This window comes from Sarcophilus harrisii, chromosome 2 (genome assembly GCF_902635505.1).
Source record: "Sarcophilus harrisii chromosome 2, mSarHar1.11, whole genome shotgun sequence".
In the NCBI taxonomy this organism is placed as follows: Eukaryota; Metazoa; Chordata; class Mammalia; order Dasyuromorphia; family Dasyuridae; genus Sarcophilus; species Sarcophilus harrisii.
In genome coordinates this window covers 521,262,769-521,278,040 of record NC_045427.1, presented here as the reverse complement: position 1 = coordinate 521,278,040, position 15,272 = coordinate 521,262,769, and the positions used below count along the sequence as shown (strand labels likewise).

The window sequence follows — 15,272 nt, the reverse complement described above, 5'->3', positions numbered from 1 at the left end:
CAGGGGCACCTCAAGTTAAGCCAAGCTGCAGTACATATACAGGTCTCTCTAGGGTATCACTAGTAATGTGTTCTAGACACAATCTCCTGAGCCTGACAAACATAAATGGGACCCTAGAGACCCTAGGCTGTAAGGACAGAGGGCTAGCTTTTGCAAAACTATTACTGTTTCCTGGGTAGTCCCTCCTCCCAGCTAGCTCAAGGTTCTTTATTCTGGTCCACCCTCTGACTTTACTGTAAGCAGTTGTTTTTAAAAGGCCACCATTAATCAGTAGCAGATCACATTGGCAGGGGAAAGACACGTAACCACCACAACTTTAAACCAGTTTATTGACACAGTAACACAACACACTCTTACCACCCCCCTCCCCAAAAGGACCAACCCAGTTCACCAGCTTGGATGGGTCAGACCAGCTTCCTGCTTGCCTACTCCCTCCCCTCTTCCCCAAGAACAAGCTGTTAAGTGAAAACAAGGGTGCAGGCCGCTTGTCTGCCGCTCACTCCCATCTACTTCCCACCTTGCCCAGACTGGATAGGGCAGAAAATTATGGCCAGGCTCTGCTGTGGGGAGTGGGAGTTGGGGAGAATGGCAGAGATGATGTTGCTTCATCTGAAGTATCACCCAGCCCCATGAACAGTTTTTCCCTACTCCCAGGTCTTGAATTACTTTCTTAGCTCTCCAAGCCTGGGAAGGAAACACTGGGATCCCAGGCCAGCAGCCAGGAGTGGAAACCCCTAGTGCTGGCAGAAGAGCTGAGAGCCAAGAAGCCTGGGCCCTAAATATAAGTCCTGGTGGAGGGAGGGAACTTGAATGCCCCTTTAATCAAATGCAGTGGTAACAATGAACAGACTAAGCCTGCTTAAACCAAAAGCCAGGATAGCACTAAAGCTGTAAAGAAGGATTCAAACCAGAGACTGGTGTTGCTTACTCCAAGGCAAATGTATATTGGGGATTGTAATGAGTCATTTGAAAGGGGGAAAAAAAAACTTTTTAAACTACATCTCAAGGAATATTACCAGGGGGCCACCCCCCAAGGGGCCCCAAAAGTGATGGGTGAAGAGCAAAGAAAAGATACACAAATCTTTTAAAACAAGAAAGACCAAAAGCAGGGGAACTAGAGCCTTAGTGATGCCCGCCAGCCCTCCATGTGGCTTGCCCCTGTGCCCGGACAGCCCCTTCCTACAGGCAATCTCTTCCCCCAGGCTAGGGGACACCACACAACGCAGTTTAAAAAGCTTCTAATAACCAGTTCATAAACATCTTCATTTACTATTGGTGATTACATGTGGATAATATGTTTATACTGTTCTTTATGGAAAACACATTTCAATGAGTCAACTCCGAGAACACAATTGGGAGACCCTCACCTTGAGCCCTACAGCGTCCTTCCCTTGGCAGCGTGGAGCCCCCTCCACCCCAGGGCTGCCTGACCCTCCCCTAGTCCCCTGCTGTGGCTCCTGGTCAAAATGGCCTCCTCCATTGCATCTAGTCCTCGTCAGATGAGTTCTGGTCCAGGGGGTAAACCATGAACATCACGTCTGGCCTCGAGGGGACACAAGGATGGCCTGGACGCACAATCTCAAAGCCCAGAAAGCTGAAGGTCTTCAGAAGTGGAGCTGCAGAAACAGAGGATGGAGGGCCCCAATGAAGAATACAGAATAGGAGTTCCTCTCCTATCTTCCACCAAAGGAAGACTGAAGATAAAGCATCTAAAACAGAGCAGTACTCAAGTCTTCCTGGTACAGCAAACTAGGATTCCCCAAATCTCTTCCCCCAGCATTTCCATGACTGCCCAATGGCAACCAGAACCTTAACCCTCCCCAGTTAGCCACCGCTCATCCTCCCCTTTCATCCCTAATCCCCATTTGGGAACTACATCTTCAGGTCCACTTTAGCTGCTCACCTCTGTCCTCCCGGCCCTTCCTGAAGCAGATGAAGACATAGTTCACTTTCATCTTCTCTTCAGCAAACTCCAGCAGTGCTAACAATCTGCAGTGGATGGTGCCCAGAGGGTATTAGTCTTGGCCAAAGGCCTACACCTCCTAGGACCCACTAAATCTTCCGAGTTGTTTTTTCATCCTGGTGAGCTAGGAAGTTCTAGGGAAGGGCTCCTGTTTTAAGGCCCCTGGGGACTCTTACTCAGAAAGCTCCGCTTCAGTTTCGGAAGTACAGTGGGATGAGTGAATTCAGATTGGGAGGAAGAAAGGCCCCAGAGTTCAAATCCCACCTCTGACATGACATGATATGAATGAGGCTGTTTTCTCACCTTTAAAATAGGAATGGTACCTACCTATTGGGTGGTTGTTAGCCTCAAATAGGATTATGTATACATAGTGCTTTAGAGACATGAAAGCACTATATGTCTACTATTTTAAGAGAGACTTGGTTGAATCTGTTGATAAATGAGAGCCCTTCATTTTTGAAGTAAAATCAGCATCTCTGGAGATGAAGTTCAGCAGAGAAAACTTGAACATCTCAGGAGGATGATCTGAGGCCACCAGGAGCCCTGCAAAGGTGTTTCTTAAGAGATGTGCAGAAAGCAACTCTGGGACTGTTGTGAACAATTTGGAGATTGCAGGAAACTTAGCTACCTCAGCTCCAGTCCACTACATCTACCCAGTTTTTCTGAGCAGTACTGTCAACAATCAACATCATGACAGCTCAGTAGGGGATTTGGCAGGGATTTGGTTAATGTGATATGGATTCTTCTTTAATTATAGCCTGCAACAAGGCCGCCTTACTGGCTAAAGATAATCTGTTGTGAAATTACAGACAATAAAGGTTTGGGAAGCCCAATATTGGAGGAAGAGGGCTAGCCCCAGACACACAGGCTTCCCTTGGACAACTAATTCCCACCTAATCCACAGCATCACTTCCAAGGAGCAGCCGGAAAGCTACTCACTCCTTACCCTTCTTTGCTCCCATCAGCTAATAACCCATCTGGGATTTCCACAAACAGGCTCTGGCTGGACAGGACTGCATCCCAGGAAGAGACCTTCACCTCGGTGACCTCATACTGGAAGTGAACAATGTGAGGCTTCCCATCGTGTACTGGGAGGTCCTGGGTCACAGTGAGCTTCTCGTCCTAGAAGAGAGATCAGGAAAGAGGGCAAGATAGATATTATCCTACGACCACCAGTATCCTTCCTATATCCTCTACAGCAAGTATTTGCAGAGAGGTCATCTTGGTCTAATCTTAAATAGAATAGCCAGTTGAAGGGTTAGTTTGAAACAAAGGATATGCCCAATCCAAATTAAGCTGTTGCTCTGTCCCTCTGTCTAGCCAACTGCTTCCCATTGGGGGAAAAGGCTTTAGAAACTTTTGAGGGAATCTCCACGACAGAACAATGGCTTGATCATTACAGACAGATTACTGATATCCTGCTTTAACTGGGTCTCTCATGGTGTGCTCAGGACTGGGGCCTACAAACCTACGCTAAAAGCTCTTCCAGAGGTCCCCCGGGCCTCCTAGCCATCCCTGGGTGAAAACTTTCAGATTTTCCTATCCCAGGCTTGCAAAATAGCCAAACATGCCTCCAGGCTTTAAATGTTGTGGAGGGAGCCAGAGGTTACATTAGTTCAAGCCACCCAATTGGGAAGATGGGAGGGATACTAAAGTAGGTATCTAAGCCCAGGAAATGAAAGGGCTGTGAAGAGCAGATCTCATAATCAGATACTTGCAATGAAAAAATTATAAAATTTCCCTCCATTTGTTTCCAATTTGGTTGACCTGGAATCATTTTGGCTTAAGGTGGTCCTGGGGCTTTTATCCAGTCTGTTGACTCCCTTCTTCATTCCTGCTGGTTTTCTTTCAGGAAAACAGGCATCTAAGTTCCTAAAAGAGACTACCTTCCCACCTCACCAACCAGTCCTTAATACTCTGCTTCTAAAGTGTTGGTTAGCAAACACTGGAAAGATGATTGAACATAAGGCATCTTGCTGAGTAAGGTGTGCACTGGATTTGAAAGTGAATAAGGCTGGAAAAAAGTCTTTGAGGGAGCCCATGGCATAGCCTTCCACTTGTAGAGGCCTCTTTACAACTGAACTGACACAGTACCGATTTTCCCCTAGCCCGAGGATCAATATCCCATCTTCTATGGAGACCATTATGCTCAACCCTATCACCGTAGAAGCTAACTTCTTTCTTGCCTTATTCAGTTCTAATATAAAGAAACAGGCTTGGTAGAGGTGGCTTCATCCCGCAAAAGAATTCACAACCTGGTAGTATATCAAGACCACCACCGATTATGGAATAGCCCCTGGACCCAGTCCCTCCTAACTCATTTCCGCATGAACTCTCTTACCTTATATATTAGAGCTGAGAGAGAAGGATCCCTGCCGCCCCCTCGCCCACCGGGGATCTTCGACAGTGGGTGAGGGGCATCAGGAGCACCACAGAGGCCCTGGAACAATGTGCCTGCAGCACTGAAGCTGGGGACAGTTACTCAAAGGTAAAATATTACTGGAAGAGAGAAGAGGTTAAGAGAAATTGGGTTAGCTTTAAAGTTTTACTTGACATCCTGACCTAGTATTATTCAACCCCTGAAAATAATGCTCTCATACTTAAAATTCTAAGTCAAACTAAGCCATTGTCTTCATTGCTTCACTCCTGGTTGCCAGCCCTACTTCCGTTTTCTTTGGGGAGGGGGGAGAAGGGAGCGTGGACTTGAGGAAGCCAGCCTTCCTGTGGAGGAGAAGGGAGGCCCCAGGAAAGCCTGGAACACAGCCAAGGGAGACTGGCTGGAGATGACTGACCAGAAGTGCTCACATCTCTGATAACAAACATCTACAAATAGATTTCTCAAAGGGGCAGCCAGCTTTCAAGAGGAACTCGATATCCTTGCCTCTTGCATGGCAGACACAGAATTTAAGATGGCAGGCTCAGCATGCCCAAGAAAGAAGGGATTACAATCCCCCCACCTGCATAAAAGAAGGGATTACAATCTCTCCACCTGCATAAATGTAATTACCCAACACAGACCACAAAAACTACAATGGCAGCTCCCAGCTGGGGTGAAGAGAAATATAGGATCACAAGAAAACAGGAAGACCTATTTCCTAAGAAGAACTAAGTGCTCATTCCCAAGCCTCCTCATTGAAGCCAGAGGAAAGTGGGGGTAAGAAAAAGGAGAAATCATTTGCTCAAATCAAGATCAAAAGCCACATCAAAACTGAAAACTGAACTCTCATAGCTTAATTGTTCCCCACAGGACAGTTAAAAGTTTGTACTGGTGCTGCAGAGGAGAAGGGAATAGGGGGTGAAGCCTACGCTAAGCTAAGGTGAAGATGATATATAGCCATATAGTTAAGACTAAAAAGTTAAGACTAAAAGACTAAAAAGACTAAAAGACAGTTCAGTAACACAGAAACATTGGAAACTTGTAATCAGGAGACCTGGGTTCAAATCCTGGCTCTGAAACTTAAAACTGTGTGAGTATGGTTGTTATCTACTTTTTCTGTGTTTCAGTTTCCCCAATGTGTAAGACCAGGTATTTATACTTGTACCACTTACCTCACAGGATTATTATGAGGAAGTAGCTTTACAAACATTAAAGCACAAGTTTAATGGGAGTTATTAAGGGTAGCTAATAGGAAGGCACTGCAGCATGCTAGTTCACAGGCTTATCAAAGACATAAAAGGGCTGGCTGAATCTCTTAATGACACGTAGAGGGTACATCCAGGATTCCTGATTTAAAAAAAAGACCCACAATCAGCCCAGATGCTTTTTTCTCAGACAGCTGGATGACTCTTTCCATCAATAGCTTACCTCAAAGCCAGTGGCTGACAAGTCAAGCACAGGTAAAAGGCAGTACAAAGTTCTCCTTACATATATCTGCTACCTGCCCACTGGTCTGTGGTCTAACCAATTCACGTGAAGAAAAGCAGAGTTTTTCATGGTGCCTTCTGTTTCAGTTGAAACTGTATGCTACAGTCAGGTCTTTGCATTAATTCCACCCTCTGGAAATGGTCCCTCAGTCCCCAACACTACAAATTTTTGTGGAACCCCAAGTAGTGAGTGACTTGCTTTCTTGTTATTACTACCAACCAGGCCATATCCCAACTCAGCTTGAGAAAATAAGGGACCAAATCCTAGATCCTTCAATGATACAGCCCGACTCAAGAGGTTCAAGACCTCAGGAAACCAACTGGAAGGCAGAAGTACGTCTGGGAAATGTAATTGGAAAAGTACTAAGTTGACAGATCAATAAAACAAAGGCAATTTGCAACATCACCCACTCTCCAGAAAATCACCTTTAGGCCATACTCCAACCCAGAACATAGCTTAACCTGCCCAGGCCCAAACATGCATGGCAGAGTACTTTTCCAGACTGTTCTCAAGAACATGACTATTTTTTCCTTGGGGAAACATCCCTTTCTGATGGATCCATTATTTTAAGAGACAGAATAATAGAATATAAGGTAGCCTCGTACAGTAAGCACTTAGCTGGATTGGAAAACAGCTAGATTCACACCCTACTTGGGTCACTTAACTAGCCTGTGGTACTGACTGATCTCTGGATCTCTCTGCTTTGCCTATAAAATGAGAGGACTGGACTAGATGACTTCTCAAAATTCTTCTACCTGTAATCTAAGATAGGCTTTTCCTCAAAGCAATGAACACTCACAATATATGATCATTTGCTATGCCTAAGGAACCATCTGATTCAAACTTTTCATCCTTTAGGAATGACATATGGGTTTTACCTGTCACACACTAGAGAGAAAGCAACTGTCACTGATAACCTAGATCAAGGCTATATATTCAGATATTAAGGCAAGTAATTTTTTTCCCCAGAAAAGGCCCAGGATGATTGAGTTCTTTGTAGAATTTCAAGCTGAAAGGAATCTAAGGTCATAAAATGTCACCTCCTAATTTTACAGATGAAAAAACAGAGGCCCAGAGACATCATGTGCAGAGAGAGGTGCAGAAACGGTCTAGATACCCACTCCCAATATATATTCTCTATATCAACAGCATTACAGCTTTAAAACTGGAAGGGGCTCCAAATGTTAGCTAATCCAATCCCCTTATTTTACAGATGAACAAACAGACCAAAAGAATCATCCCAGAGATTCTGCTTGTTCCCACCAAAGGCCAGAAACTCTTTCCTAAGCCAACCTGAATAACATGGGCTCCACCAACTCACAGGCTTGGCCACAAGGTCTGGTTCTCCGTATAAAGAAATTTGCCTGGCAAATGAGGGTAACAATAGGGTCAGAAGAAGAATGAACTTTTTTCAAAGGTCAATAGGCCCTTTGTCTTTTGGTTTTATGAATTCTCTTCTCTTTAAACACATATGTTTATGTCACAATAAGAAGTCACTTAGTTCACTTCTCTTATTGCATCTTGAAGATGGCTAAGAACAATCCTGGAGATTCTTCCTTCCTCCCCCACACAGTCTATACAAGATTTAGAATTCTTTGCAGAAAACCAAGCTGGGAAAAAACATTTTAGGTCCCCACACTAAAGCCATTCCAGTTCCTAGGAGATACAGCTATAATTTTAGATAACTACAAATTAGATTAACTATAATTAATCAATTAATTCTCTTTCATTATGTAATGTATCTGCATTCCACCCCACCCCACCCCCACTTTCATTGGCTGTGAGGTACTTCGCTTTCAAAAATTATTTTCATTCCTAAAACAGACTTGTAATTAAACTCAGTAGCAAAACAAAAAATTAAGGTCATGAAGCACCCCACAAATCCTTTTTTCTGCCATAATTACCTATAGTGTTCCAAAGATAGTTGTGGTTATAAAAATAAAAATTTTTTAAAAAGCCTAATCCAATCTCACCATAAACAGGTGAATCCAAAATGGAAAAGAGGGACTTCTACATTTTAAACTGTGATTCTTGAATACAGGAATGCTGTCCTTCACAGAATCTCTACCTGATTAGATTTCACACATGTTGAATCCTGCTCTCTAACTGGGCCTAAAGTTCAACCTTTTCCAGTCTCCACTTAACATCCTGCTTGCTCCACTGTGAAGGTTTTTAATAATATCACAGAAACGGTGATTTCAAAGGCTCAATCAACTCAAGAGACAGAAAAGACCAGGGGGATTAAAGGTCAAATTTACCAGCCTAAACTTAAACCCCAAGCTGAACCCATCTTGTTTTTAGACACACCATTAGACAAGGCAAAAATCCTCTGAAAATGGGTATGAAGAAGTCAACTTGGAAGAAAGTTGGGAGATGTCAGCCCATGGTTACCAGCCTTTTATTTTCCCAGTTAACAGTTGGCTGTCTCCTGAGAAATATTCCTTGGGAATGCTACTTAGATGCCACATCCTGGCAGCTTTTATTCAAAATATGTCTGCAGGAACACAGGTTATGCTTTCCTATAGCTTGGCTATAGCAACTGACCTTATTTAATGCATTTCTGGGAAAAGCCATATAAATCATATTTGTGCAATTCAAATTGTGTTGTATTTCAATTGCTCTAAGAGTTTGCCATTTAAATAGTCACAGTGAATCACTTTGAATAAAGCAAAGATTCCTTTGTTACATGAAAGAAAAACCCCTAAACTTAGTCTAAATTTTTATATTTCAGTTTTGCTTAAAGCAAGATGTACCCACACATAAAGCATAAACAGCATTGCTGCTGTGACAGTGTCATGATAAAGATTTCATTCTAGAAGTAACTTTTATTCAGACTTATCTCAAAAGAATATAACACTCAATTTCAAATGCCCAGTGATTTTCTCTTTATTGCCCCACATTTGGAACCATCATGAGGTTTCAGTTACCTGTCACAGGAGGGCTGGATGACCCTGGCAGTCAGGTGCCATGTCAAATAGGGAAAAGGAATACCATCATCATTCCTGGTATTGTTCATTCTCCCTCCAGGATCACTTGGGTATATGTCTCCAGCATACCCATGTCCCTGGGATCTATCATAGGGACTTTTCACTCATATTCCAAGGTTTTCTTCATTTAAGCTACTTTTACAAAGACCAGAGTTGCCTCTTCCAAATCACTGGTCCCGAGGCAAGAGTAAGGATAAACATAGCTAAGGCTATGTTTATTCACCCCAGCAAAGAGTAACAGAAAGGAGAAATGTGGGAGAATGGGACTGCCACTGCTAGGAAAGGGGCACCACAATTAAGTTGCTTTTTGCCAATTTCCCTTGCAAATGAGAAAGGGTCCTTGGGCAGAAGCCAACCTTAAGTCATCTCACCAAAGCTACTCTGTTCCAAAGAAGCCTGCGTACTAAGCACTGTTGTGAAGAAAAAATATGACATCACTCCCAGAGCAATCACAGCTCCAAAGCAAACCTAGGGTCTGATTCTCTATGCGAAATATATTTGTGGTGACAAGTAAAGAAGGATTTGTGTGCATCTCTACACACTACACTACAGTACACATCTCCTTGCTGCTGAGAAGGGTTATTTTCCTGAGGAAAGATGCTCCTTATTGAAACTGCATGCTATTCCCTATCTTTTGCACAAGGTAGTTATAAATATTGCCAAAGCATATCAGGTATTTAAGTAATTATGATCCAAAGAGGAACTTAATTTCACTTTTTAAAAGACGAAGGCAGACTGCTGATCCTGTCTAACTCTGGTTTACTGTGACACAAGCAACACAAGCTCTTGGCCCCAGCCTCCTTTCCCAGGTCCCTGGATGGAATTACTTCATTGTTTACATAGCACTGAAGGCCTAAAAGATTTTTTTTTTAAGTGGTTATATTTTATACAAAGCCTTTTATCATTCCGTTGCTAAGAGAAAATTTTTACCTGGTTTGTTCCTATCTAGTAACATTTCACAACCACCTACTCAATTTCTAGTTTATACCCTTCAAAAACACTTCAAAACCTTTTGAATCATGGAACCCACCTCAAAGCAGCATGAGAAGGTATGAATTACTGTTGGTATTGTATGTTGGGATTTTTTTTAAACTAAGAAACAAAAATTAATAATAATATCTGCCCCACCCCCATCCCACTCCCCTTTCTATATTTCTGAGCAGCTCTCAGAAGCTAAATTTGGATTCATTGGCAGAGTGGGAAATGCTATTAATAACTCACAGAGTTTTCTGAAGTGCACCTCCAATTTGGGGGGCTTCTTGACAGTTCCAGGATTGAATCTCTTAAAAGGATGACCTTGAAGGAAGACACTAGAAGAGCAAAGTTCCTGCTTCCAGCAAAGTTGCAGTGCCAGAAAAAAAAAAGGGGGGGGAAACTTCCCTTTTTTTAGAAGAAAGAAATTCTATTTCCCAGGAAGCCATTCAGTTAAGATTTTTGTCAGGCAATTAATTTGGCCCTATCCCTTCCTCCCTATCCTACAAAGGCCACAGAAAACAATTTAACAGGGTTCTTACCAAGACAAGGCTTCATTGTACAGATGGAGAAACTTGGGCCCTCTTATACCCAAATCACAACTAGTCTCTTCATGCAACTCACCCTGCATGATAAATGTAAACTGTCATCTGAACCAAACTCATTCTACTTACCAGGTACCTTTGCAAGTCCTCTACAGTCAAGAAAGGCTCTTTAACCTCATGCAACAACAAATTTGCTAAAATTTAAATTGTATCTAAAAAGCATACAATAGCCACTTAATAAATGTTTGTTGGATTGTATCATGCACCTATGCCTTTTCCCTTATAGGAACATAGGATTCCCCTATAGAATCATTATAGGAATTCTGACATTTCATAAGCACCAATCAGACAGGAAAGGAAAAGGAAAAGTCTTGCTTTCAAAACACAACACAGGCTACTCTGCAACTTCTTCCAGGAAACCTAACCTCCTCCTCCTGGGTTTTTCACATGGGCCAGGCCAGCCAGAAATCCCATCCCTCCCCACCCCCAATGGGAGTTTGAACTCCCAGCCAGCGCTCTCAGTGGATACCAAACACCAAGAACATTGACTGAGAAGAATATCCGGCTCTTATCAGAATCCCTAGTTTGTACTCAATCAGAATTCCTTTTAGAGAGAAAGGGGAGGGCCAGAGGAAACTTGTAGAAACGCTCCAGAAATATAACTGTCATAATTCAGAACAGTGAAATACCCTCTCCTCACACATATACATACCCCTAACTCCTAGGCTCCTAGATCTAGTCTAATCTAAACTTCGGTTCTTATAACACCCCCCCCCTCCCCCAGGCGCCTTGTCTTTCATATATCCACAACACCAGCACATAGCATCAGAAGGGTCATTATATAATCTAGTCCTATCCCTTCTGACAAATGAAGCAACTGAGGACCAGAAAGATAATTTGCCTAAGGTCATAAAAGTAGTGACAGAATGCTGAGCATGAGATCTTTGTCTCGCATAATTCTTCCCCAAACCCCTTCATTTCCACAGGTCTCACCTTGGGAAAAGTTCAGTCTTTCAGCATATAGTTCACTAAAGGCCCCCTAAGACCACATCATCTCCCAGCCTTCACTAAAACACTGTTCTAAACACCTAAGATTCTATCTATAAGGAAGCTGGCCAGCCAAACAAATCCTAAATGACACTTGGGAGCTTTGTAGGTTCCCCTACCCCCTTCCTTTCCTGGAGAAGGGAGTCCTATTTGATCTTTTGCTTTTTTCACACTGAAACACCAACTCTGCCTCCACCATCCTTTAGAAGTGCCCTGGGTCCTCAGAACCTTGCAGAGTTCCCCTACATCCTTCATCCCTAGAAGGGCAGCTTTCTCCCCTCTCCCATTTTCACCACCAGCTCTATACTAAAACACCAACTCAGCCTCCACTGTCCTTTAAAGAGGTTCCAGGATCTGACGTCAACCCTCCTCTCAGTCTCTCTGAGAATATGGATTAAGAAGAGATGGAAGCCAGAGGAGATGGATAAAGAGAGGTGGGGAAGAACCTGAAGAACAAAACAGCATAATAGGTTTGTGGGCAGGAGGTGGTTAGGGGCAGCTGGTGGGACAAACTGGTCGGAGAACCAACCAGGAAATGTTGACAATCTTTATTTCTTCAGGTGGCAAGGAAATAGGTGGGAGTGGGTTGAGCTAAATGCTGAATGAAAATAGGGGAAAGGTAGCTTTTTGCTAAACAAAGATTGGAGTGATGTTTGTGTCTATCATTCTGAAAAGGAACTAGAAGGAGCAAATTAAGACCTGAAGAAGGAGGACCCTTGAATGGTGTAGATCTGCTGCAGGTGAAGCAACCTAAAATAAACGTGGAACAAAAGGCTGGCACAGTGAGCAAAGGGTTGAGGCCAACTAAAAAGTCTATGGGATCAGACTAGGTAGAAAATGTGAAATAGGGACAACATAGATATGGGAATGTTAGAACCAGTTTAGGTGAGGAAGAATGCAAAGATCCTATTTGAGGAAGGGGTTAAATAAAATAAAACCTGATTTAAATGAAGAAATTGAGTTCCATTGGGCTTTGGGGGACTATATTAGTTTGAGGAAGAATAAGGTCCAACTGAAAGCTTGAATTCTGCAATCTATTCTAGACGCAGACTGGGCAAGTACAAGTTTGATTTTGGGTGGAAAGTGCCAAGTTTAGGGCAATAGGAATCTTTATAGAAGGAAATTTGAGACAAAATGGCAAATGGGACAAATTTAGTGTGGAGAGGCCACCAGAGTCATTTGTGGAGAATTAAGGAGTTATGATCTAGGATGGGTAGGACCCAAATAAAGTGGTTTATTGGGAACTAATTTTAGGAATACTGCTACATATATGAGGGAAGATGAAATAGTCTAGTAAAAGTTACAAGCTAGTTTTAGAGAAAAAAATGACACTTGGCTTTAGGAGAATTGAGGTTTGAAAAAAGTATAATGAGGGTTAGGCTCTTATGAGTTAGGTTGTTAGAGGACTTTGAAGGGGACCCAGTTTTGGGGGAGAGGGGAACAGAAGGTAGGTCCTGAGTAGAAGACAGATATAAAGCTAGGATTAAGTTTAAAGGAAAAAAAGCTGCCAAGTAAGGGGATCATATGGATGGGGGAAAGGTAGACAATGGAAGTGGAGAGTGGAAAGAATGATTGGTCTCAATTAAAAAAGACAAGCACTTGGGAGAAGGAATGGGGGAAGGGGGCAAGATAAGGCCTAGTTCATTTTGAAAGAATGAATGAGTAAAATGGGACTCAATGTTGAGAGGTAAGGATGGAACCTCGTTTAGAGGAAGGAAGAATATAGGCCAAGAGAGAAGGAAGAGAAGAATACATGGATAGTACCAACTTTGGAAGGGGGGCCGAATTTAGGGAGAGGAGAGGAGGACCAAGGCCTGTTAGGGAAAGGCCCATTTGGTGTTTTCCACTTGTGTGTGTGGTTTTTCTGGGGGGAAGGGAAGGAGGGATGGGAACCTGTTAGAGAGAGAAAAGCGTACAACTGTGTAGCCCTGAAGGAATAGGACTAATGGGGGAGTTTGGGGGGGAAAGGCACGAATAGGAAAAGAGGACAGCTTTAGAATGGGAAAGGGGAAGAGGGGAACCCTTGGTGAGGGATGGGGCCTAGCGGAGGGGGAGGGGAGGATGGGGCCCAATTTAATGGTTAGGAATAGACGGGATGTTCCTAGTTGAGGGACGATGCCTGCTTGGGGACGGGGGAGGGCTAAGCCAGGTCCAGAGAGACCACGGGGGCAGGCGTGGGGTAGGAGGCTGGGGAGGCAGAGATCCAGTTGGGGGAAGGGTAGTGGATGGGGCCGATTTGCAGGAGGAGGGGGAGGAGGGAGAGGGAAGGAAAGAGAGAGGGGGAGGGCTAGGGCCTGGTCGGAGGGGAGGGGACGGAAAGGGACGGGGCCTGGCGGGGGCTGCCAAGGGGCGGGGAGCCGCGGCCGGGCCCGTTACCTGTCCTGAGTGTTTATCATCCTTGGCTGCTGTGCTCAGGGTGGGAGGAGGAGGTGGCGCCGCTGCCGATGCCGCTGCCGCCGCTGCCGCCGCCGCCGCCGCCGCTGCCACCGCCGCTGGGAGGGGGTGAGTGGGTGGAGGAGTAGGTGAGTGAGCGAGAGTGGGTCAGGCGCGGGGCCAGTCACTGCGGGCTAAAGTCCCTTCAGAGGCCTCGGGCCGAAAGCCTCCTGCTGCCTCAGCGAGTGCCTCCCTCCTACTGACCCTCCCCGGCCGCCACCGCCGCCGCCGCCGCTGCTGCAACCGCCCCGCCCCCGAGCCTCCTAATCTGCATAGCCCCACCCCCGCTCCCGCCGCGCGGTGTCCTGGGAAACTGGGGCCCCACAACAAAGGGCAAAGCACCACCCCTCCTGCGCGCAGGCGCAGCAGGGATCGGCGGATCGGGGCTTCCCCCCCTTGACGCGCCGGTGGCGTACCTCAGCTTTGGGTCGGGAGAAGGAGCTGATTTGTTTTTGTTTCTGTTTCTGTTTCCTGAGGGAACCATAGGCACCACCCCCATCGCCTCGAGACCCGAGTGTTACATCGTGTCGTGGGGGGGAGGGGAGCGGTCAACCCTCCGGAGACGGACGGACAATCCGAAAAAACTGACCCACGAAGCCGCGGCCGCGGCCGAGAGCGGAGAGGCCCCCTTCTGGGCGTGCCCCGGAATGTCCGCTCCGGGAGGCCCGCCACCCGCCATCCCCCCGTCTCCCGCTTTGTGCACATGGGGAAACCGAGGCCCAGAGGGCTGCACTTGTTCCGGATCACCCCGGCTAATCAGGGGCCGAGCCGGAATTCGAACCCAAGTCTTCTGGCGGCTAGTGTACTCCAGGTCATAATCACTGCCCCTCACAGGCCACCCCAGTCAGGCGCTTCCTGATCCCTCCAGGTCTGTCGCTGCAGGCGGCCCTCTAAATCACAATTGCTGCAGATCACAACTGTCGGAAGTCACAATCGCCTTAGATTAAAAGTCACCGCGGGTGTCATAATTGTCCGCGGTCACAATTCCTCCATTTCGCGAACAATCTAAGGTTTCTGAAGGGGTGGAGAGAGCAGTGGGGATGGTGGGGGCTGCCCAGCAGGCTTTTCCCAGCGCTCCTGCGCTTGTCCGTCTCTCCCTTTCACAGGGGCCCCGTGACATCATGGGGTGAGGCCTTGACTTTGGAGTGACTTGGTTTGTGCCAAGTAGCCAGCCCCATTTCTCCTGGAGGGTAGCCGAAGACCAGTAGGAGAACGAAAGCGGCGGCGCGGCCCAGGACGGCGACCTTGGGATCTTCCCGCGCACGCACCGCCCGCTTGGGCCTGGAACAAATTGTTCCCATGCCGGGAGCGGACCCCCCCATCTCACCGAGAGATCTGAGGCCTGCCAGCCGCTGACTCTCCCTCCACCTGGGTTACAGCTCTTTCCCGGGGAGTGGCTGCTGTCGCTGCCGCTGGGAGCCACAGGTAAGAGCCGGAGGAGCAGCCCCGACAAGGAAGCC

The 15,272-nt window shown here is 45.8% G+C and overlaps 1 protein-coding gene across 1 annotated transcript; it reads right to left on the bottom strand.

The window, feature by feature from the left end:
• Nucleotides 1-311: 311 nt before the first annotated feature.
• On the bottom strand, nt 312-14,025 carry OAZ2 (ornithine decarboxylase antizyme 2). Its single transcript, XM_031955396.1, is given in 6 exon segments — nt 312-1,616; nt 1,904-1,989; nt 2,910-3,085; nt 4,305-4,385; nt 4,387-4,462; nt 13,756-14,025. Coding segments are annotated over 6 exon segments (570 nt in total). The 5' UTR covers nt 13,776-14,025; the 3' UTR covers nt 312-1,485.
• Between the last annotated feature and the right edge of the window lie 1,247 nt (nt 14,026-15,272).